This window comes from Hyperoodon ampullatus, assembly GCF_949752795.1.
Source record: "Hyperoodon ampullatus genome assembly, chromosome: 7".
NCBI lineage: Eukaryota > Metazoa > Chordata > Mammalia > Artiodactyla > Ziphiidae > Hyperoodon > Hyperoodon ampullatus.
Window position 1 is genome coordinate 69,750,823 of NC_136920.1, and position 24,752 is coordinate 69,775,574.

The 24,752-nt window shown below is 37.9% G+C and overlaps 2 protein-coding genes across 3 annotated transcripts in view; one reads left to right on the forward strand and one right to left on the reverse strand.

The window, feature by feature from the left end:
• The window catches only part of PDE3B (phosphodiesterase 3B), a gene marked incomplete at its 5' end in the record, with an annotated part of 167,860 nt that overhangs the window by 142,139 nt on the left and 969 nt on the right, over window positions 1-24,752 (forward strand). For both annotated transcript variants that reach the window (XM_079708105.1, XM_079708106.1), the window contains 4 exons: window positions 10,467-10,666; window positions 17,839-18,042; window positions 20,577-20,738; window positions 24,033-24,288. In XM_079708105.1, the coding sequence (XP_079564231.1) occupies window positions 10,467-10,666; window positions 17,839-18,042; window positions 20,577-20,738; window positions 24,033-24,288 (822 nt within the window). The remainder of the gene's footprint in view (window positions 1-10,466; window positions 10,667-17,838; window positions 18,043-20,576; window positions 20,739-24,032; window positions 24,289-24,752) is intronic.
• On the reverse strand, window positions 9,317-10,148 carry LOC307055935 (dynein light chain 1, cytoplasmic-like). The gene is made up of 2 exons (XM_079708237.1): window positions 10,011-10,148; window positions 9,317-9,719 (listed from the first exon to the last, which is right to left on the reverse strand). Exons 1-2 carry the CDS (start codon window positions 10,065-10,067, stop codon window positions 9,495-9,497), a joined length of 282 nt encoding a protein of 93 aa, XP_079564363.1. The 5' UTR covers window positions 10,068-10,148; the 3' UTR covers window positions 9,317-9,494.

The following is a 24,752-nucleotide window of genomic DNA, read 5'->3' on the forward strand; positions in this document are numbered from 1 at the left end:
TACTAGCAGTGCTATAAGTCCTTATACACAATATTATGGAATCAAGTATGTGTAGAAGACAAAGCTTTCTTTGGGAGACCAAGTAGCTGTTGAAATGTAAAATTGTGGTAGAAACAAAGACTGTAAGGACTATGGGATGCGCTGCCTTATTCTGATTGCAATGGAGAATTAATAGAAAAAAAAAGTGATGACACCAAAAGTATAAGCAACAAAAGCAAAAAAAACAAGTGTGACTACATCAAACTAAAAAGCTTCTACACAGCAAAGGAAACAATTTAAAAAATGAAAATGCAACCTACAGAATAGGAGAAAATATTTGCAAACCATATACTGGGTAAGGGGTTAATATCCAAAATACATAAAGAACTTGTACAACTCAATAACCAAAAAACAATCCAATTTTTAAAAATGGGCAGAGAAACAAAATAGACATCCAAATGGCCAACAGGTACATGAAAAGGTACTCAGCCTCACTAATCATCAGGGAAATATAAATCAAAACCACAATGGGGGTGCTTCCCTGGTGGCGCAGTGGTTGAGAGTCCGCCTGCCGATGCAGGGGACATGGGTTTGTGCCCCGGTCCGGGAAGATCCCACATGCCGCGGAGCAGCTGGGCCTGTGAGCCATGCTGCTGAGCCTGCGCGTCTGGAGCCTGTGCTCCGCAACGGGAGAGGCCACAACAGTGAGAGGCCCACGTACCGCAAAAAAAACCAAAAACCAAAAAACAAAAACACAATGGGATATCACCTCACACTTGTTAGAATGGCTGTCATCAAAAAGACAAGAGGTAAGTCTTGGGCAGGATGTGGATATAAGGGAACACTTGTGCACTGTTGAAGGGAAGGTAAATTGGTTCAGCCATTGTGAACAACAGTATGGAGATTTTGATTCCTCAAAAAAATAAAAATAGAACTATCATATGAAGTAGCAATTTCTGGGTATATATCCAAAGGAAATGAAAACAGAAGTTTAAAGAGATATACACACTCCCATGTTTATTGCATCATTATTCACAATAGCCAAGACATGGAAATAACTTGTCTGTCAATGGATGAATGGATAAAGAAGGGGGGTGTGTGTGTGTGTATGTGTATACACACACAATGGAGTATTATGCAGCCATGAGAAAGAAGGAAATCCTGCCATTTTCAACAACACAGATGGGCTTGAGGGCATTATGCTAAATGAAATGTCAGACAAATACTTTATAATATCACTTATATATGGAATCTAAAAATGTTGAACTTGTGAAAACAGGCCATGAGTGAGGGAATTGGGGATATGTTGTTTAAGGGTACAAACTTGGAACTAGTAGATAAACAAGTTCTGGAGAGCTAATGCACAGCATAGTGATTATAGTCAACAGTACTATATTATAAAGCTCAAAGTTGCTGAGAGACTAGATCTTAATTGTTCTACCACAAAAAAGAAATGATAATTATGTGGTGTAGTGAGGTGTTAGCTAATGCTCCGGGTGGTAATCATATAGCAATATACAAATGTATCAAATCAACACCTTGTATACCTTAAATTTACACAGTGCTTTGTGTCAATTATATTTCAATTAAAAAAAAGAAATGAAATGACACATTTAGAGTTTTAATGAATGGTTAGAGAACCAGATAGCTAAAAGATTCCTTAATTTTTATAGTTGTAGGATCATAACTTCTGAAAACATAATCCAAAGTCTGATCCTGAAGTTACCTGAAATACAATTCAAGTTGAGTTCATGGCCTCACTAAGCCTCTTATGTTAGAACTACGGTATCGATTGGGAAAGAAAGGACCCTGATAACTGGAAGGGGAATATCTGAGTAGATTTCAGTAAATCTGATTACCCTGAACCCCTCAAATCTTGCTGTACCTCCCTGAGAAACAATCATTTCTCCTTGTGTTGGTTGCCTGAAGACCTTGTAACAACCTCACCTGAGATTCTTGACTTGTAGGGGAATGTTATTTCACCTCTAAATCCAGTCCCACCACCTCTCATTTCTTTGTGATCCATAATTAAACTCATATCTGCCAGGATCTAAGTCTGAACACCAGAATAATTTCCTAAATTTATATTGGCAGAAACCTGAGGAACATATGTGGGAATGGATTTAAAGTGTTACAGCAAGGGAAAGGAAGGTAATGGTTGATCATTCTGAATTTATTGATATAGGTGTACCTATTAGAGATTCTGGATTCAGGGCATTAATTCAGGGCATTAGCGTGAGTGTTTGGCAGTGGCCCTAACAGTTTGCTCCATTCATTGTCTGAAATCTAGGCATCAAGAGAAATTGAGGTGTCACAACTTCCTGATATACTGTGGAGGAAGGAATTCAAAGGCTTACACTGATAGGATGTTGAAATGGGTTGATCATGTAGTCTTCCCACCCATACCTAACCATGTCCCTCAGAAGTGTCCCCCTTCATCAGTGTTGAGAAATACATTGCAACGCTAACTCCTGGAGGGTAAACTACCACACTGCCCCACCAATCATAGTACGGGCTTACGGAATTTAGATGATAAAAGGACTTTTGGCCTGGGTCCATCTCATAGTGGTAGTTCCCTGAACCCACCCATTTTTGGAATGCAGAGTTGGAATAAACATATTTAGCAACTGGCAGAATCCCTCCATTAATTCCTTGATCTCTGCAGAGAGGACCATCATGGTAGGAGGGGTCAAATGAAATCTCCTGAAACTGCCTCATTCTAGCAAAATAGTGAACCAAAGCAGTACCTTATTTCTGGATGGACTGCAAAATTAGTGCCACCATCAAATACTTAATAAATGCAGGAGTGGTGATTTCCATCACATTGCTATTTGACCTGTGGTACTTCAGCTTTTACACAAGATGAATGGATCTTGAAAAATGATGGTGGATTATTCTAAACTTCATCAAGTGGTGACTCCAGTTGTCACAGCTGTTCCAGATATGAATTTTTGAATAAGTCAACCCAACTCATCCTATTTGGTACACAGCTGTTAATCTGGAGAAATGTTTCTTTCTTTATACCTGTTAGCAAAATCCACAAGAAGACATTTACTTTCCCACCTGGCAGGCATAGCAGTACACTTTCATCATCCTAGTTCTGGGCTATGTCAAGTCTCCCATTCTGTTATAATCTAGCCTAGTCCCATAAGGTATCAAAGTGGTCCAGTATAATGACCAGATAATGCTGAATAGCTCTACTGTGCAAGATGTAACAAATATCCTAGATACCTTGATAAGAGTGCCAGAGGAAGAGAAATGAGAGAACTTGCACAAAAATTCAGAGATTTGCTACCTCAGTGAAGCTATTAGGAATCTGGTGGTCTAGGATATGTTGAGGTATCCTCTCCAAGGTTAGGGACAATTATTTTGAATTCTCTACCTAGAGGGCTCTTTGGATTCTAAAGACAAATTTACAATATCTCAGTACTGCTGCTCCAACCCATGAACTGTAAGGCTATGAATTTTATGTGCAACTCAGAGCAGGAGAATCATGTGAAGCAGTTTCAGGGTAGTGTAAGCTGCTTGGACACTTGGCAATATGACCCTCAACACATCCAGCAGTTTTCAGAGTGTCTTTGGCAGGTAGGGATCCTCTGTGGAGTTACAGAAGATCACTACAAGGGAATCATAGTATAAATCCTTAGGATTTTGAGGCGGTGCCCATCCTTCTTCCTCGGATAACTGTTCTTTTTGTAAAACAGCTGCTAGATTGTTACTGGGCTCTGATAGAGTTTGAATATTTGACCATGAGCACTAAGTTACCACATGACTTGCCTGTCATAAACTTGGGCCCTCTGACTCTCCTAAAGTTGGCATGTACAGTGGCACTCAATCATCAAGAGGAAATATTAAATACAAGGTTAGTTTTGAGCTGCCCCTGAAGGAACAGGAGACTCCAAATATGAACTCAGATTCCTATGGCAGCTATTGCTAATACGTTGGCACTCTTCCTTAATCCATATGGCTTCATGGGGAATTACCCATGACCAGTTGACTGAAGGAGAAAAGACCTGGTTTATAGATTGTTTTGTCCCATATACCAGTCAGTACCTCCTGAAAGTGGATGACTACAGCTTTATAGACTCTCAAAGGTAGGTACCCTTTTTAAGGATAAAAAGGGGAAGGTAAATCCAATCAGTAGGCAGAACATCAAGCAGTAAATCTGCTTGTTTATTTGGCCTAGAGACAGAGATGACCAGGAGAAAGGATCTACACAGATACATGGCCCATGGGTAATAGCTTGCTTGGATACTTAGAGTTTTAGAAGGAAAAAGATTGGAAAATTGGTGATAAGGATTTCTGGGAAAGAGATTTGTGGCTAGACTTCTCAGAGTGGAGGATATTTGTTTCCCATGTGAATGCTTACTGTAATGGTTAATTTTATGTGTCAACCATGGTGCTCAGACATTTGGTCAAATATTTTTCTGGATGTTTCCATGAGGCTGTATTTTAGATGAGATTAACTCATCAGTGGATTTTGAGTAAAGCAGATTGCTCTCCATAATGTGGGTGGGCCTCATCCAATCAGTTGAAGGCTTTAATAGAACAAAGACTGACTTCCCCCAAAAAAGAAGGAATTCTGCCTGCAGACAGCCTTCATACTTGAACTGCAGCATTGACTCTTACCTGGTTCTGCAGTCTGCTAGCCCATACTGCAGATTTTGGACTTGCCAGCCTCCATATTCGCATGAGCCAATTCCTTAAAATCTCTCTTTCTCTCTCTCTCTCACACACACACACACTCTCACACACAAACACACACACTGTTGGTTCCGCTTCTCTGTACAACCCTGAATAATACAGTTCCCAAAGAGCATTCCCTGCAAAAGAGGCTCTCAATAATCAAGTAGTCAAAAAGACCTCTTCTCTTGATTATCAATCAGACTCTTTCCTTAGCTACTCCAGTTTTCATTTGATGGGCTTATAAACACAGTAGCCAAGATGGCAAGAATGGAGATTATATATGGGTTTAGCAACATGGACTTCCTCTCACTGAGGCTGACTGACCCTGGCTTCTGTTGAGTGCTCAGCTTGGCAATAGGAGAAACCAGTGGTGAGCCCTTGATATAGCACCATTCCCTAGGGGAACATCCAGTCATCTATCTGGTAGTAGTAGGTTGATTATATTGGATCCCTTGTCTTATAGAAGAGACAGCTTTTGTTCTCACTTACTCTGTGTATGGATTTACTTTTACTGTCTATAGTGCTTCACCATCACCATCTATGAACTTAGTGAATGCCTTATTCACCATTGGCTTATTATATACAATATTACATATCAAGGAACTCATTTTTGCCTCAAAAGATTGTTGCAGTGGGCTCATGCCCACAGAATTTACTGATCTTTTCATGAACTTTATCATCCCACAGCTGGCCTGAGAGAATGACATATTGAAGACTCAGTTGGGGCACCTGTTAGGTGAAAACATTTTGTGGGGCTAAGGTGCTGTCCCACAAAATGTGGTTTATTTTCTGAACCAGTGACCAGTATATGGTACCATTTCTCCTATTCCAAGAATACACAAATCTGTGAATCAAAGAGTGGGATTAGGAGGGTTTTTTCTGTTACCTCTAATGATCCACTTAGAAAATTTTTGCTTCTCCCCCCACCCCCACCAAAACAAACAAAAACTTGGCTTACACACCTTAGTTCCCAAGGAAAAGTGCTTTCAATAGAGGACACATAAAAGGGAAACTGTAAACTGAGACTGACATCTGGCCACTTTGTGTTCTCCATGCCTTTGAACCAGTAGACAGGAGGAGGATTCTGTACAAGGTCAGGTGATTGATCCTGTCTGATCCTCATTATCAAGAAAAAATAGGGTTCCTACTACACATGGGAGGATGTATGTTAGGAACCCAGCGGATTCTCTGACCTTTTTGGTACTCCTATGTCCAGTGACAAAAGATAATGAAAAACTGCAGTAATCCAGTGCCATAAGGGTCACTAATAGTATAGACCCCCAGAAGTATTCATCCCACTGGGCAAAGAACCATAATCAGTAGAGATGCTGGCTGAGCAAAAAGGGAATGAGGGATGGGTAGTGAAATAAGAAAATGATTATATCCCAAACACAGCTATGTGACCAGTCACAGAAATGAAGTCTATAATAGCCATGTATTTTCCTCATTGCTTTGATATATATTGATATTTATTTTATATATTAAGCATTTTTTTCTGCCTCTTTCTCACTCTTCTACCAGTCAATATGCAGTTGATGGAAATTTGGGTTCCTTCCACTTTTGGGGTGTTATGAATAATGCTGCTATGAATATTCTACCAGCTTTTGTGTGGGTATATGTTTTCATTTCTCTTGGCCATATACCTAGTTTTATGGAATTACTGGGTCATAAGGTGACTCTGTGGTTAACATTTGGAGGAACTGCCAAACTATTTTCCAAAGTGGCTGCACTATTTTACATTCCTACACACAACGTATGAAGGTTCCAATTTCTTGCCATTTCTTGTTATTATCTATCTTTTTGATAGCCATTCTAGTAGGTGTGAAGTGGTATCTCATTGTGGGTTTTTTGATTAGCATTTCCCTGATAGCTAATGACATTGAGCATCTTTTCATGTTGTTATGGGCCATTTGTATATCTTCTTTGTCCTTTGTCCATTTAAAAATTTGGTCATTTGTCTTTTCATTACTGAGTTGTAGAAGTTCTTTATATATTCTGGATACAAGTATCTTATCAGATTTATGATTTGCTATTTTCTCACATTGTGTTGTCTTTGCACTTTTTTGATGGTGTCTGTCGAAGCACAGAAGCTTTAAATTTGGTGAAGTTTAATTTATCTTATTTTTTCTTTCATTACTCATGCTTTTGGTGTCATATCTAAGAAGGGTTTGTGTAACTCAGGGTCATGAAGATTTACTATGTTTTCTTCCAAGAGTTTCATAGTTATAGCTAGCTCTTAAGTTTAGGTCTAGGATCCATTGGAGCTAATTTGGGGGGATGAAATAAGGAAGAGGTTCAACATTCATTCTTTAGTGCATGGATATCTAGTTGTCCCAGCACCATTTGTTGAAAAAATTTCTTTATATATTCTGTACATGGTTGGCTCTTAAATGTTATGAAATCAGTTTCTACCTTTTAAGATGTGAGCGTTAAATGAAACAACATGTATGAAAGTGCCTTGCATCACGCAGGGCATAGTTGGCTCTCAACGAGGTCTTGGCACCCTTGTCCAAAAGCAATTGACCATATATATGAGGATTTATTTCTGGACTCTCAATTCTATTCCATTGATCTATGTGTCTATCCTATGCCAGTACCACGCAATCTTTGTTACTAAAGCTTTGTAGTAAACTTCGAAATTATTCTTCTTTCTCAAGATTGTTTTGGCTAATCTGGATCTCTTGCATTTCCATATGAATTTTAGGGCCAGCTTATATATCTCTTGTACCAAAAAAGCCAGCTGGGATTTTGGTAGGGATTGTGTTGAACCATAGATCATTTTGGGGAGTATTGCTATCTTAACAATATTAAGTCTCCTGAACCATGAACATGGGTATTTTTCTACTTATTTAAGTCTTCTTTAATTTCTTTCAACAATATTTTTTAGTTTTCAGAATACTGGTTTTACACTTCTTTTGTTAAATTTATTCCTAAGTATTTTATTCTTTTTGATGCTAGTGTAAATGGAATTGCTTTCTTGGGTTCATTTTTTGATTATTCATTCCTAGTATGAAGAAATAAAATTGATTTTTTGCATATTGATCTTGTACCCTGCAACCTTTATGATCTCATTTATTAGTTCTAATAGTTTTCCAGTGGATTTTTTTTAGGATTTTTCTGTATACAATCATGTCATTTACAAATAGAGGTAGTTTTACCTCTTCCTTTTCAATCTGGATGCCTTTTACTGAGGCCTGCTTTTATTTTATTTATTTAGTGTTTTAAAGATTTTTTTTTGATGTGGACCATTTTAAAAGTCTGTATTGAATTTGTTACAATATTGCTTCTGTTTTATGTTTTGGTTTTTTGGCATGTGGGATCTTAAGCTCCCTGATCAGGGATTGAACCTGCACCCTCTGCATTGGAAGGCAAAGTCTTAACCACTGGACTGCCAGGGAAGTCCTGTGAGGCCTCCTTTTAAGTGGGATCTACAGTAGTTATGTTTAGTTGTCCTTGCCATCTATTTTCTTTTTTATACTACTAATTTCATGTTAAATATATACAAACTAATGTATTAAGATCCTAATATGTCAATTCTAAGTAATTATTGAGTTTAAAAGGATTTTTTTTTGCCATTTTTGATATTTTATGTATATATTTTAAATTCTAGGGGAAATACAGAACACATATAATGCAGGAAAATTGAAGTTATTGACTCTGATATTGGTAATTAAAATCTTATCAGAATTAAATATATCTTTATCCATACATTTAACTGTCTTGTTTTTACTTTTTATAATTATTTTTTAAAGTAGCTCTAGTGTGGGTAATTCTAAAACTCAATTTAGGTACAAAATATAAACAGCATGAAAATAATTAGGTATCTTTATAATTATCAATAGTGTTTGTTAAAGTCATTATGTTAAAACATTCTTGTGATTGCAAATATTGAGTGAACTAAATTATGATAAAGTCCTTTTGGACTTTAACAAGCCAGGACATTATTCTGAGTTTCCACTGGTGAACACACCAATGAAATTTAGTATCTCTCTAATATCTCTGTGGTTTTATTTGCTATCTACTCTCAATATAGTTTATTATTTTCTTCTTAATACTTCAAGATCCCTTTAGCAAAAACAATCTCGTGACTATCTAAATGGACACAGCCAGCCAATTACAAAAAAAGGAAGAAACAAATGTAAAATATTAAGGACACCAAAAGCACAGTGTTGATAGTGAAAACACTGTTTCTAACCAGAAGATAAAAAGAGTTATATTGACTGAGTCATTCCTCAGTTTTCCATGCCTTTTCAGTTTTCATAGTTTTTCTTTACAGTATTTTATAAGGGGCTTCATGGAAGGAAAAAGAAGAGGAAGAAGGGTTGTAGTCAGGGTTACAAATGAAAGGTAATCTATCTGGATAAGATTTGAAAAGCATCTATGTTGAATAGCTTACTTTGTTAATATATTAAATTCCTAAGTCTCTATACTATTTCATGAAATGTTATTCTCTAGGTTGGTTTTTCCTGTTACCCCGGCCATTATATCTAACCATTAAATAACAAATGTTTAGAAAATCAGAGGTTTGGCTTTTTTTTTTTTTAAATGCACACTTCTCCAACACATTTATTTCTTTAAAGGAATGGATTTTGAAGAGAAAAAACATGGGGCAGAGAGGTATGGAATAGAAAATACAAATGTAAGCTGTTTTGCTAATTGCTTTATAACCACAACAAACTAGTACAGAGAATGCCCTGTACAAAACAACACAATAAAGATCGAGGTGTTCCCTTAGGCAAGGCTGAAGATTTCAGTCTCTGGTATTTGGAATTTAGGTTGCAGTCCTTGTTTTTGGACGGATCACTGGGTGTGTGGCACAGTCCATGCTTTTAACCAGACTTGAACAGGAGAATGGCCACTTGGCCCAGGTAGAAGTAGATGAAGTGTTTGGTTTCATGTGTCACATAACTACTGAAGTTCCTCCCCACAATGCAGTGCCAGGTGGGGTTATACTTCTTGTCAAACTGCTTCTTGATATGGGCCACAATGTCCTTCTCTATATTATATTTCTCCAACACCCGAGTAGCACACTCCACCGAGCCCTGTTGCATCTCCTCCGACGTATCGGCATTAAAAAAAAATTAATTAATTAATTAATTTATGGCTGTGTTGGGTCTTCGTTTCTGTGCATGGGCTTTCTCTAGTTGTGGCAAGCGGGGGCCACTCTTCATCGCGGTGCGCAAGCCTCTCACTATCGCGGCCTCTGTTGTTGCGGAGCACAGGCTCCAGACGCGCAGGCTCAGTAATTGTGGCTCACGGGCCCAGTTGCTCCGCGGCATGTAGGATCTTCCCAGACCAGGGCTCGAACCCGTGTCCCCTGCACTGGCAGGCAGACTCTCAACCACTGCGCCACCAGGGAAGCCCATATCGGCATTTTTGATCACAGCCTTTCGGTCACACATGGTTACCAAAGAGCAGGGGCTGGCCCACTGCAACGGTCTCCTGGGGGAGGGGCTGGCAAGGCTCAGACCCTTCGAGAGGAGCGGTCCCTACTGAAGCCGTGGCACATCTATCAATCAGAGGTTTTTAAAAATTATCACTAGCTTGAGTAACAGCATCATGAGAATCCTGTCATGTCCTGTAAAGTGAGTGACTTCAGGGTCGTGTTTAACACTGTTCCTCTCTATTAGCATGTATGTTGGAAATAGTATACTATTTTATGTCCACGTTTATAAATAGAGTCTATTTCTTAGGTAAGTCAACAAATAAGATAAATAATCATATTACCTATGGGAATCTCCTCCTTAGCCTCCTTGTGAGGATATTATGTGTAATGCTGGGTTATTTTGCTTGTTCCACAGATTCTAACGGTAGAATTAACCCTGGGCGAATTGCTTACATTTTTTCGAGGAGTTGCTCTATTCCAGATGAGAGCTATGGCTGCCTGTCTTCAAACATTCCTGCGTTGGAATTGATGGCTCTGTATGTGGCAGCTGCCATGCATGATTACGACCACCCAGGGCGGACAAATGCATTTCTAGTGGCTACAAATGCCCCTCAGGTAGGAACTACTTTTTCAGAAAGTTTAAGGAGTGATTCTGAAATTTTACAGCCATACTGTATTTCCCTTTGTAAACCATTCTTCAATTGAATCATTTGGCCGTTGGATAATAACACACGGCAGTGATATGACATGTGCTGAAGAATTAGGGAAAAATCTTCTTCAACTGGAAAATAAATAAAATGTTCCTGAAAGAGTAATTCGCTACTTTTATGAAATTCTGGAGTCTTCGCTGTCAATATCTTTGCCTTTGATCAAATTGATAAGACTTTGACTAGATGTAAGACTTACTCTTCCTTGTAGCAAGATCCTTCATGTGCCTAAAAGCTATAATGACTGAGAACTCATTGTTTTTGTTGTTGTCCTCTTTTTTTTCCTCTAAAACATACCATAATATGCAGTCTCTTAGGTCTGCCTATATTCATGTATGTAAAAAATCTTCTAGTACCTTATTTTTGTATTCAGTACAGCTGATAAGGTGCAAGGGTCATAATTTGCATAAGAGGTAGGAGTCCCCAACAAACGGATACTGTAATTGCGATGACTTTAAACATTAGGACTTGGAACTAAATACAGTCAGCCCTCCATATCCAGGGTTTCTGCCTCCATGGATTCGATCAACTGCAGATCAAAAATATTTGAAAATTTAAAAAATTCCAGAAAGATCCAAAAAAAGCAAAACTTGGAATTTGCTGCACACTGGCAACTATTTGCATTGTATTAGGTATTATAAGTAATCTAGAGAAGACTTAAAGTATACAGGGGATGTGCGTAGGTTATATGAAAATACTACATCATTTTATTAAGGGACTTGAGCATCTGCAGGGGTCCTAGAACCAATTCCCTGCAGGTGCTAAGGGATGACTATACTTGGTTTTAAGCAGAATTTAGTGTGGTTGTGAATTTTTGTTTAGGCTGGTGGTTCCTGAAATGTCAGCTTTGTATTTCTGCCTGCCTGCCTTACAAAGAGCAAGTTGTCAATGACTGTTTGCTGAATTCATCTTACTTCCTCACTTTGTTGCTCTATGTTCAAAACTCAGTTCTGATTCTTTCATCTTTTATAGCCATTCTCTGTGTTCCTTTTCTCATTTCTCTCACACACTCCCACTGCTTAAAATATAGGAGATAGATTCTCTACCCAGAACAAGAATAGGATTCAGAGAGAGAGAGAAGATTAAAAGTGCTATATAATTCATTTTCTCCAGTTAGACTCCATCTCCTCATAGCTCATGATTTCCACAGGTAACTTTTAAATGAATTTCAATCTAGATATTAATAGTTTTCCACTTTCTAAGAATTGCTTTGGGAGAAATTTCCCACTAAGGAACACATTTCCTCATTTGCAGTCCCATTCTGCAAGAATCAGACGCCCATTTTCTGTAGCCTAGCACTTCATAAACCTAGTCCTATGGCAAGTCACAGACATGGGCAGTAGTGGCACAGTGGAAAATGTACTGGTCTTCGGATTCAGAGACCTGAGTTTAATTTCTGGTTACCTACTATTAGCTGACATTAGGCAAGTAACCCTTACCTTTCTGAACCTCAAAATATGTACCTGATATGACTAAAAGAGATAACATTTGGAAAGTTTTCTACTGAATCAGATATCATGTAGACAGGAATTATTTACTATTCTATTCCACCCTCTGCTTTCATTCTCTCTTTATTAGCTTTGAGTATAGGTGAGTCAGACTTGTTTATTACCTCTTCTTCAAGGATATTACAAGTTAGTGAATTCTAGTGTTACTTGTCTTGCATGCAGATAATTGAAAACAATGACACATGAATGTAATTTATATAAGTTGTATACTCAAAACTGTTGTCTGATCAAAATACAAACATGAAGTCTGGACACAATCAGTAACTATGTGTTATTTCTAAATTCTCATTGTTAAGGACTGCCAAGAGATGAAGCAATGGAAAGGGCTGGACTGGAAAGGAAATTGATCAGAGTTCAGCTATGAAAAAGTATAGCCTTTTACCTAGTCTCCTTGCTTACTTCCTGCTCCCCTTTAGTCTGGTTTCAACACATAGCAGCCAGAGTGGCCCTGTTAAAACATGCATTACATCACTCTCTGTTCCAAGCCCTCACTCCTAGTAAAAGACAGTCATTACAGTGGCTCAGAAGGCCCTACACGATTTAGCCCCCAATAATTCTCCTTTTTAAATTCACTCAGATCTAGCCTCACTGGCTTCCTTGCTGTTTCCTTCTATGTGCTGGCACACTCCCTTTCTAAGAACCTGGTCAGTTTCTGTTCTCTCTGCCCAGAGTGCTCTTTCCCCAGACATATATTGGGTTAGCCAACAAGTTCATTTGCGTTTTTCCATAACATCTTACAAAAAAACCCTAACGAAGTTTTTGGCCAACCCAATATATAGCTCACTTTGTCACTTCCTTCCACCTGAAATTTCAAAAGCCCCTCCCTGGCACTCATTATGTTCCTCCCCTGATCATAACAATGGTCATTTAGCATACTATGTATTTTGCTTGTGTATTTTGTTTATTCCATGCCTCTCAGAGGAGTATAAGTTTCCAAGAGGGCAGGGATTTTTATCTCTTTTACTCCCTAATACCTAGAATGGTGCCTAGCACACAGAAGGCATTCAGTAAAAATTTGTTGAATGTTGAAGGATCCCTAATTTCTTTGCTCTGCAGGACCGCTAAGCTTGTCTGAAATATACTCCGTTGTTCCCAAAGTGATGAAATTCTTGAGACCTTCTTCAGCTAGTGTCTGTGAGATAAGGACTCTTTTGTGAAAGCCTGAGGCCTAACCTGTTTATTAGGTAATAAAGCAGTCTCTCTCATCTTAGGAAGCTCAATAGGTCTAATCAGGCCATAAGTAGTGAAAGATATTATTGCTCTGGTTTATGATAAAAAAGGGACAATAGTGTATAATACTACCAACTGAATCAAGCATTCTTCATTCTCATGGTAAGAGAAATGTGTGGGAAGACTTAGGAGGATTATTTTGAATCCTTGCCATGAGAGAAGGGGAAACATTTAGTCAGCTTTATCCTAGAGGGATGTCAGTATTAAAATTCTAAGAGATTTCTGAGCTATTTCCAAATGAATAGTTGGCTGAAAGATGGAGATTAGTGATTGAGATGTTAGAGTTTGTAGAATATTTTGATTTGGGGTAAAAGTAAACAAAACTTTGAGAATTGTAGATCTGAGACAGTCATAAATGTTTGTCCTCCCAAATATAGATCAAGATGGTGACTAAACAAGTACATTTTTCTCCTTTTCCTCCTGATCAAAATATTAGTAAGGGATGAAGCTCATTACAACAGAGAGGAGTTGGCAGGAGGATATTATCACCAGTAGGTTAAAGAATTTCATACTGTTTCTGGAAAATGAAAAACATGTGGGCAAATATTACTACATTAAAGTATACTAGAAGGGAGCTGAGGCCTAAGTGGAACCCTAGAGACTCCTGATGCCATTTGCCCTTGTCTGCTCTACACACACACACCTCCCAAATAACACACACCACACACCTTTAAGCAAAGCTACTGTATTTACTGCATTTACTTCCAGGCAGAAAACACATCTCTTAGATATTGAAGAAAATGGCCAGGAGAGATTTAGTACTCCAGAGTAAATCCTTCCCATTTTTGAAATCACACTGGTAATTCTAAAGCAAAACCTGCTAGGTAAACAGGCCCCATCCATGTTCACAGGATACCTACTCATCCTTCCCAATTAAAGAGACTCAGCAATAAAATATACACAAGGCTATTCGATGCATACTGTGGGACGGGCACTATTCTAGGCAATATTATTGAACAAAACAGGCAAAAAAAAATATTCTGCCCCCATGGAACTTACATTATGTAAAGCAAGAAAAAACAAATAAGTGTGTGTGTGTAAAAGACAGAGAGATGATTATGACATAAGTGCTAGGAAAAAAGTAAAACGGGAGGAGATAGTGCTGGCATAAAAGGATTATTTTCATGTTAGAGTTCTGTATCCAGCTAAGCTACAGTTGAGTGTTAAGAGCAAAATAAAGAGTCTCAGGTATGCAAAGATTTTTTAAAATTATGTTCCATCCATCCTATCTGAGAAAGTTACATAAAAATGTGTTTTAGCAAAACAAGGGTGATAACTAAGACAAAGGGTCTTAGAAGATAATGGGATTACCAGAAATTTTAGAACCCAGAACTTGAGAGTAAAGGAATCCCCAGATGACACCTGGTCATCAAGACTATTTCTTGAAAGAGAAGTACTTCTTTAAAAAAAAAAAAAAAAAGTAGCTTCATTGTTTTCTACTGGACCTAATTTGTTTACTGCTGCACCTAATTTGTTTACTGCTGCACCTAATTTGTTTACTGCCTCTATTGGAATTTTTTAAAGTTAGGAATATATTTTTTTAATGAAAACAGTCTTTCTTAATCCAAGATTTTTCATTCAGAAAAATTAAAATACCTTCTTTAATCTTATGACTATGACCTAGAGATTTTTCTGTTTCCTCCTTTTTCTTGTGTTTCAAAAGGAGACATTTGTTCAGATTTGTCATAGTCTTCCTGTTTGATCAAAGTCTTTATGTCTGATGGGTTTTTGTTAAGATTAATTCCGTCAGAGTTTGTATTAAACCCCTTTTCAAATCTTTTGACTCAGAGAGGGTAAAAGTAAACTTTATGATCAACTAATTTGCTTTGCCATGTTAGAGAAGTATTTGCTTGTGGAGATAAGGATGGGATCCATAACTAGAGAAAGCAGGTAGCAAGTTGCTTTAGCAAAATTCAGAGGATGTTAGTTACTGCAGCTCTAAATTAGGGGGGAAACTGTCTTCCTTTTCTAGTTGTCATGGCGCTCTCAGTAAAAGCTAGCTGAGGCTTCATTATCTGTTTTACCTGGAATGTTTTCCTCACGGAGTTTAAGCTTGGCTTGTTGCTCTATGTGCAAGCTTCCAGTATTCTTCTAAAGCAGAATTTGCCTCCTTACTGCTCCATGATTCTTGCCTCCACTCGGCCATGAGGTAGAGAGTTGACTGGGGTCCAGCAGGGGACTCCTTCTACTTATTCTCCAGGTGGGGTTTTCCTTCTTATGCAATGACTTAGATGGCCTTTCCTCAATCCATTCCCACTTTTACCATGTCTTTAAAGCTTCCAGTATAGTGATTATATCTAGATTCTAATATTGACTCAGATTTCTTTTGGTCCCCATTTTATATTTCTTTGGTAAGGTCAAAGGGTAATTTGGATGCTTCAGGAATTCTGAATTATTAATTTTATTTATTTATTTTTTGCGGTACGTGGGCCTCTCACTGTCGCGGCCTCTCCCCTTGCGGAGCACAGGCTCCGGACGCGCAGGCCCAGCGGCCATGGCTCACGGGCCCAGCCGCTCCACGACATGCAGGATCCTCCCGGGCCGGGGCACGAACCTGCATCCCCTGCATCGGCAGGCGAACTCCCAACCACTGCGCCACCAGGGAAGCCCCTAATGTTTTTTTATTGATCTCACTAGATGAGAGTTTAAGTCAGCTAGCTTTACAGGACACTCATTATACATTGTAATTTATTGAGCTGGGAGTTTGATTACTTCTTCATGAACAAAGCTATTCTGATAATTTATCAGTCTTTATTGGATTTAAGCATGAATTTAGTTAAATCACTATTAAATGCAAGTTGACCCCTTAGGAAGCCTTTGCAGTTTCACATGTGCGTTTTAATTTGATACGTATATTGTAATATGATTACCACCATAGCGATAGCTAACACCTCCGTCACATCACATAATTAACTTCGTGTGTGTGGTAAGGACATTTAAGATCTAGTCTCTTAGCAGTTTTTTATTATATAATATAGTATTGTTAATTATAATCACAATGCTGTACACTAGATCCCCAGAACTTGTCTTCAAACTGCATATTTGTACCCTTAGACCACCATCTCCCAATTCCCCCACCCTCTGGTAACTACCTAGTTCTGCTGTATCTAGAGTTCAGTCTCAGATTATATGTAAGTGATATCATACAGTATTTGTCTTTCTCCGACTTATCTCACTTAGCATAATGCTCTCAAGGTCCACCCATGGCAGGATTTCCTTCTTTTTCATGGCTAAAAAATATTGCATTGTGTCTATATATATTACATCTTTTTTATTCATCCATTGGTGGACACAGATTGTTTCCAGCCTTTTTATGACTCACTGCAAAGTTTAAATCATATCATTGCTAACATAAAAATAAATGATGTAAAAAAAAATTAAATGGTAAGTATCTATGCTTAAATCTAGACTATAGCTAATTTTCACAAATATGTAAAACAGTCTAATTAGGCTCAGAATATACATCTTAACTGAGATTGTGCAGTATTTTTATCAGTCCTTTTCCATTAGACAGGAAGCTCTATGAAAATAGGGACAACGTTTTAATTTTTATACTCAGCCATTAACACTGGCTATGACAGTTCTTTTAATAATTACTATGCTTATTCATAATTTTAAAAATTGCTTACTTGTTAGAGATGGAAGAAGCTTTAAAAATTCTATATAATCCAGTGGTTTTTAAAATCTGTATTCCCAAGTCCTAGACTACTGAGGTAGTACCTCAGGGTCTTCCACTAGAGTGAAGTGTAAAAAAAGTGAATAAATCTACACCACTTGAACCAGAGAATTTGTGCTTTTACCTGCTTGATACTTCTCTGACTCCCAGGCACTGTGTCAGTTGGGAGTATAGGATGTACCCTTCTCGTATTTGTGGGTCTCTGACTCACCATGCACAGTATTCCAGGTTCCTCTCTTTCATGCTTTAGTCAGCATGTTCATTCCATGCTGGCTAAAGAACAGTAATATATCCCTAAACCTGCTCTCTCTGTCCCTAATGACTTTACTAACAGAAGCTTTATCTGAGAAGGTTCACTGATTTAATGAAGTTGACCTCAGATATCAACTTTACATCTCTTGGTAGGCAGTGTGGTGTCTGCAAAGATGAACTTTGGAGACAAATTACCCTTTCGCTTACTAGCTGTGAATGCTGGAAAGGTGTACCTTATTCTCTTTGCACTTCAGTCTACTCATTTATAAAATTATCAACCGTTCTTTACAGGTATTAACATGCCTGGCATGTAGTAGGTACTCATTGTATTCTTCCAACCTGATCCTAACTCTGTTTATTATTAAAGTTCAGTATCTTTGAGATGCCTGCCTCATTTTTCTTATTCCTTTTTAGGCAGTTTTGTACAACGACAGATCTGTTCTGGAAAATCATCACGCTGCATCAGCCTGGAATCTGTATCTTTCTCGTCCAGAATACAACTTCCTTCTTAATCTTGATAATGTGCAATTCAAGCGCTTTCGTTTTTTAGTCATTGAAGCAATCCTTGCCACAGATCTTAAAAAGCATTTTGATTTCCTTGCTGAATTCAATGCCAAGGTTTGTTATGCATATTAATTACTGGTTTCAAAAGCAGAAATTATTGTCAGTGTTACTGACAAAAGGTATTTTTTTGTTTTGTTTTAAATTTTGAGAGTTTATTTGATCAAAAGCTGATTTGAATCAGGCAGCATCCAGTCTAACAGAAAGGAGCTCCAAGGACCAGTATAAAATGAAAGACTTTTATAGGCACAAGGGGACAGGAAGTTATACTGGGCAAAAAAGCGGGTTGGTAATTGAAAAGTTACTTTTCTTTAGGGGATGGCCAGGTTCAATCAGTCAGATTACCTAACTGATTAGGCCATTCCAAAAGGTATTTTTTTTAACATTAAGTTAGAATGATAAATCTGAAGTCATGAAGTCATGATAAATCTGACATAATACAATATATATGCCAACATTTAAAAAAAATTGTAACATGTCCAAAAATACTATTGCTTACTACATTTCCAATTATGTCAATTGAAGCTTTTAGGGACAGATTTGAGAAAGTTGTGCACAGTGCCAAGTAAGGCACTTTATGAAGTTAAAGATGTGTTTCTAAGAAGCCAGTTATGCCTACTTTGCTGCACCTGTTTCCCTTTATATTATTAAGTGTTTAACTGGCTGGTGTGGGTCTGGAGAAGTACGTGAGAATAAGGCACTCATTGAACTACTGTTTATTGGGATTGCCCACTGCATGCAATCGTCCTAGTGAAGAATAAGGAATGAACAGATGGAAGTCCCTGTCCTCACTGAGCTCACATTCACTATGGAATTGAGAATCACTGCCCTTGTGTGATGGTACTAATGGGAGCATGTTCTATCCCTCGGAAGTTGGGGTGAAAAAATGTTGAGAACCACTGCTTTAGATTCCTGAGGGAAGGATGCCCCACCTTTTGCAGGCAGGAAATTGTTTTCTTGATAACATTTGTGCCCTAAAGGAAGGTGTACCTTCAGGGTAGAGGAACAGGTATCAAAGGAGTACTAGATTCAACCTCCTGGAAGGAGACCTATATATGTCACTGTTGTGATATTGATAAAATGTTTATAAAAATCAGCAAGAAATTTGAAATTTCTTTAAACTTATTTCATCGCTGTATAGCTCTAACCTTTATTTTTATTTAATAAAAATTCACTTAAGTGCTTAAGTCAGAGTAAATAGAAGTTTTTATAAGTGAAAGATTATCTAGCCCAAAACTTTTGAATCTGTGTTCCTCAGAGATTTCTGTTCTGTAGTCTCTCAGAAAAATGTCACATGAGTGGGGCTCTAGACTACACAATTTCTTTTCTTTTTTTTTTTTTTTCTGGCCGTGGAGCGAGGCTTGCGGATCTTAGTTACCGACCAGAGATTGAACCCGGGCCACGGCAGTGAAAGTGCAGAGTCCTAACCACTGGACAGCCAGGGAATTCCCTAGACTACACAATTTCAATCTAAAGAGCTCGCCTTTCTTTTAACTGTTTTCTGTAGTGGTGGTCTACATAAGAGTTTCTTTAGCAAAAGGGGCGGATGCCAGGGAATTCCCTGGTGGTCCAGTGGTTAGGACTCAGGGCTTTCACGGCCTTGGCCCTGCTTCAGTCCCTGGTCGGGGAACTAAGATCCTGCAAGCTATGCAGCACAGCCAAAAAAAAGAAAAAAGAGGGGTAGATGCCAAAAAAAATCCACCATCACAATAAAGTTCCAAAGCCACTGATCTGGCCTATTTCTTACAAGAGGAAATCTGAGTTCTTGAAAGGCATGGTAATTTGCCTGATAACTAGCATTTATTTAAATAACAATGTTAGCATTTACTATGAACTGTGAATTTTTCATTTGTTAATCCTCATGGCAGTATGGCTAGATTGATATTTTTCCTATTTTATAGATGAAGAAAGGTGGACTCAAGGAGCTTAAGTAATTTTTCCAGCATTATGCAACGAATTCGTAAATCATTCTGAGTCAGGATTTAAAACCATAGAGATTAGCTTCTAAGACTTGTGTTCTTTCAACTATATAGCATGTTGTCTTTTACAGTTAGATCCTTAAGTGTTCCCTTATGAGATAGAAACAGTTATAATTCTTGTATGATTTGTTTTTGCGTATTCATATATATTTTATATTATATCGTATTATATACTGTGTATAATATATAATATACACAAATTACCATTTTCTCTGGTAAATCACAAATATTGAGGCCCACGGTTTGTTGTTCTGCTTGTACAGTGCTCTACTTCCATTGAAACAAACCATAAATGACACTTCAAAGGGAAATTTAACCCATACAGGTACATGTTATGGCACAAACCAATTAAAAGAAGCATTTATTGAAATTCCTTTCTGTCCTTTGGACAGGAAACAGTTCTAAGACAATTTGGTAAAAACAAAAAACTGGGGAATTCCCTGGCAGTCCAGTGGTTAGGACTCCAAGCTTTCACTGCCGAGGGCGTGGTTTCAAACCCTGGTTGGGGAACTAAGATACCACAAGCCGTGTGGTGTGGCCAAAAAAAAAAACCCCACAACCAAAAACTCCTGTGCCCTCAGCACCTAAAATAATGCTGTTTTTCCAAACTAGGCCAATGATGTAAACAGTAATGGTATAGAATGGAGTAATGAAAATGATCGCCTGTTAGTATGCCAGGTGTGCATCAAACTGGCAGATATAAATGGCCCAACAAAAGTTCGAGACTTGCATTTGAAATGGACAGAAGGCATTGTCAATGAATTTTATGAGCAGGTAAGTTGAAACATGAGATTGGTGGGACTTCTAGATTGGTGGACTTTTCTGCCATCTGAAGACGCTACCCTTTGGGTTTGGATAGCTACATTAAATGCTTGAAATGAGTTGCTTTAACCAAAAATGAGTTGCATTTGCTCTGGTCTTAATATTTTCTCAGCTCCTTTGCCTTTGTTTCTAAAATTTAAAAACAGGGAGTTCCCTGGTGGTCCAACGGTAAAGAACCTGCCTTACAACACAGGGGACGTGGGTTTGATCCCTAGTCAGGGAACTAAAATCCCACATGCCACAGGGCAACTAAGCCTACACACCACAACTACTGAGCTCGCGCACCTCAACTAGAGAGAGAAAACCCACACACTACAACCAGAGAGAAGCCCACACGCCACAACGAAAGATCCCACATGCCTCAACGAAGATCCCACGTGCCACAACTAAAGACCCAATGCAGCCAAAAATTTAAAAAATAACTAAATAAATAAACAAAAAATTAATCTTTAAATTTTAAAAACAAAAATAGTTTACTGCCAATCTGGAGTGGGTTGAATGTACTCCAGTCTAGAGCTAAGGAAAGACTACATATTGATTCCAAGGTCCCTTTCAATCCTGAAAACCTATAGCCTAGGATAATTTATTTCCAAAAGAAGTTGTTTAATTGATTCAGGGTATACTTAGATTGTATTTTTAAAGTATCAACCCATTTTCAACTCTGCTATAGAAAGACTGCCTTAGATACATAAACTACGTAAAAATCCTGGCAGAGGGTAAGAAATTAGCGCTAGAAATGGGGACAAAGTAGATACTTAGTGGCTTTCAAGTTTCAAAAATATAAACATGCTCTTTTCTCATATGTTTTTAATCTTGTCTTTAAAATAATCCTACCACTTTGCAGTCTTTACCACTTCTCTGTCCAATTTTGAGGCTCCCTACAATGTAGAAAAATACTGACTTCCCCAGAAGCCTAATATTTCATTATCTCCAAAATAACAAATACATCCTCTTGACTGGAACTGCATTCCTTGGGAATCCTTACTAGACCTACTAATCAGGAAAGATCAAGATGTTTACCAAGTGAGACTTCTGTGACAGGGCTTTCTTTACCAAGAGTTGCTACTCTAGTAGGAGTGATGAAGGTGAGCCTATAAACTGCACACTTATCTGTTATACCTTGTCACACCCAGATTGTATTGAATGACCAGTAAATGTAGTGTCTTTCACCCACCTTAGCTAAACATCCCAATGCAATAGTGTATACTCTCTGCTGTTTACAAGTCAACAAAATACCATACTGTGTAATCACGAAAATAGATTAGTAAAATCTTAGCAATAATCTTAGAATACTTTTCACTGATACATTTGAACTAAATTATATGTAATTTGGGGTAATAAATGGTTATAAATATTTACCGTAATTTGTAGACTGCAGTATGTATAGTAGTGTTTGCATATCCCCATCCTCATTCTCAAAGATAATTGAAGACTGCCTCAGGCTTCAGTTCAGGTTCACAAAATAATTTTATGCTAAGGAAAATGCTGTCTTTATATTATCTGTACAAACAGTGGTAATAAGAAAGTGGTAGTATATGCCAATTTTAGAAAACCCACTAATTCAGTGAAAGAACATTAGAAAATTTCATTTAGACCCATTTTATAATATATTTTTAAAGTATAGAGAAATTAAACAAACTTGGAAACCATGCCTGAGGTTGAATCCTGGCTCGTCTTCCTTGCCAGCAATGTGACCTGGGGTAAGTTACTTAACTTTTCTGTGCCTCAGTTTCCTCATTGAGAAAACAGGAATATTGATGGTACCTACCTTATAAGGTTGTGTGAGGATTAAATGAATTAATTTATGTAAAGTTCTTAGTTCCTGACACATAAGTGCTCAATAAACTATTATAATTCCAGATCACTAAAAACAATGTAATATTTCAGACAGTTTCACTTAATCTTTCTAGGTTTCATTATTCTTATGTCAAAGGAGAAAAATGCCATCTGATAACCCTACCACACAGTGGTCGTGAAGGTTAAATGTACTAACCTATAGGAAAGTCAACCCTCATCAAAACCATCAGAATTCCTTCTCAGTCTTGTTCTGCTAGTCAACCTTCAGATATGGATGCAAATTTCTAACCTGGCCCAACCGTTTACCTTTTTATTACCTTAGTTATACTATCTTTATGTATACTGCTATAGCCATTATGTGCCATGGGCTTAGAAAAGCCTAACTCCTATTTAAAAGTCAAATGTATGAAACTGTAGAATCCTGTGGATAAACCCACCTGGATATTTTTTGTAAGTATTAATAATTTTCATCCTCACAGAAGATAAAGCCATATAAGATTTTTAATCATGGGACAGTTTCTGGTTGTCTCCTTAGGGCTCTGTTGGCTCAGCACAGATAGACACTGCTTGCCTGCAGAATTTGTGCACTGTGGAGAGTATTCACCCTCTACCAGTTCAGACAGTAGGCACTAAAATGTTAATAGTACCATTTGGGGACTGCTCAGCCCTGTGCTCAACATATTATATAATATTGCTTTTCATCCTATAGCAACCCTGAGGATTATTGTTCACATCTTACACATGAATTGGGCATAGAGCTTGCCCAGCACCACACAGGTAGTAGGTGGCAAAAGCAGGTTTTGAAACCATATCTGTCTGATGTCCAGTTGTGCTCTCCAGAACCCTAGGGACCACAAGTGGGAGGGTATCACAGGGCAGGCAGCTGGGGCGAATCCTCACCTCAACCACAAGAGCTCTACTTTTGTCTGTTTTACATGTTGAGTTTTCTGATTTAGATTCATTAAAGGGTTCTGCTGTTAGAAAAAAAGGGAGGGCATTGAAAAGCATTTGCAAAATTCAACTCTGTACATTTGAGGTACAACTACAACAAAAATGTTTCCATTATACCATCTCCCCATAGGAGAAAGAGGATCTATATTTGATATTATAGAATTTTGGTAATTTATACAGAATTTATATATTCTATTAATATAATTCTGGTTAGCAAATTTGCTGAATTTATTTTTAAAAGATGTATATTTTTCTTGCTACCTGAATATCAACCGTACTGGTTGACTGGGGGTGTGAGAATAAAGTCTTATTTAGGATTTCTCAAATAGTAGAGAAATTCTTTGAGTTGGAATGACAGAGTAATTTCATTGATACTTCTTTGTAAAAATAATTTTGAGTTAGACTGTGCTTATTAAGAAACCTCAAGATAATTTAAACAAAGCTCAGTGCTTGTTCTTTCAACAGTTAAATGTATACTTTTCTTTTTAATATGATCAGGGAGATGAAGAAGCAAATCTTGGTTTGCCCGTCAGTCCCTTCATGGATCGTTCTTCTCCTCAACTAGCAAAACTCCAGGAATCTTTTATCACTCACATAGTGGGTCCCCTGTGTAACTCCTATGATGCTGCTGGTTTGCTACCGGGTCAGTGGATAGAAGCAGAAGAGGATGATGATACTGAAAGTTGTTATGATGAAGAAGATGGTGAAGAATTAGATACAGAGGATGAAGAAATAGAAGAAAACCTAAATCCAAGTAAGATATAAGGATACTATCATTTCTTTAATGTTATTAATTAACTGCAAATGTCCATTTAATTTGGATTTGAATCTTTGTTTTTAAGATACAGATTCAGTAGTTATATCTTAAGTAAGTACTATCTAAATGTTCAGCCTGAATTCAGTCTCCTTTTGAGTAACTACTGCTTGGGTACCATGCAAATGCTGTCACACAACAAGCATTCTTAGTTAAAGTAGCCTCTCTGGAAGTGCTGTCCTCCAGCCAGTGCTCTTCAGAAGTCTCTACCTGTGCACACATGATGGGGCTGTCGCCAAATCTGAACTCATGTGAGGTGGCTGGTCCTAGTGGCTAGTCCTCCTTTGCCTAACCCCTCTTCACACCACCCTCCCCTGTTAACATGCCCTTCATATAGACTTGGGAAATAGTTCATTCAACACAGTTGGGAGAGGAGGAAAATACACATTCTCTGACTCTAAAAG

What these genes read in the sequence shown, in the direction of transcription:
- LOC307055935 (XM_079708237.1), bottom strand. Translation starts at nt 10,067, where the DNA reads ATGTGTGACCGAAAGGCTGTGATCAAAAATGCCGATATGGGCTTCCCT. An exon ending in TGGGCTTCCCTGGTGGCGCA is followed by an intron (nt 9,720 to 10,010) that starts GTGGTTGAGAGT and finishes GATACGTCGGAG; the next exon opens with GAGATGCAACAGGGCTCGGT.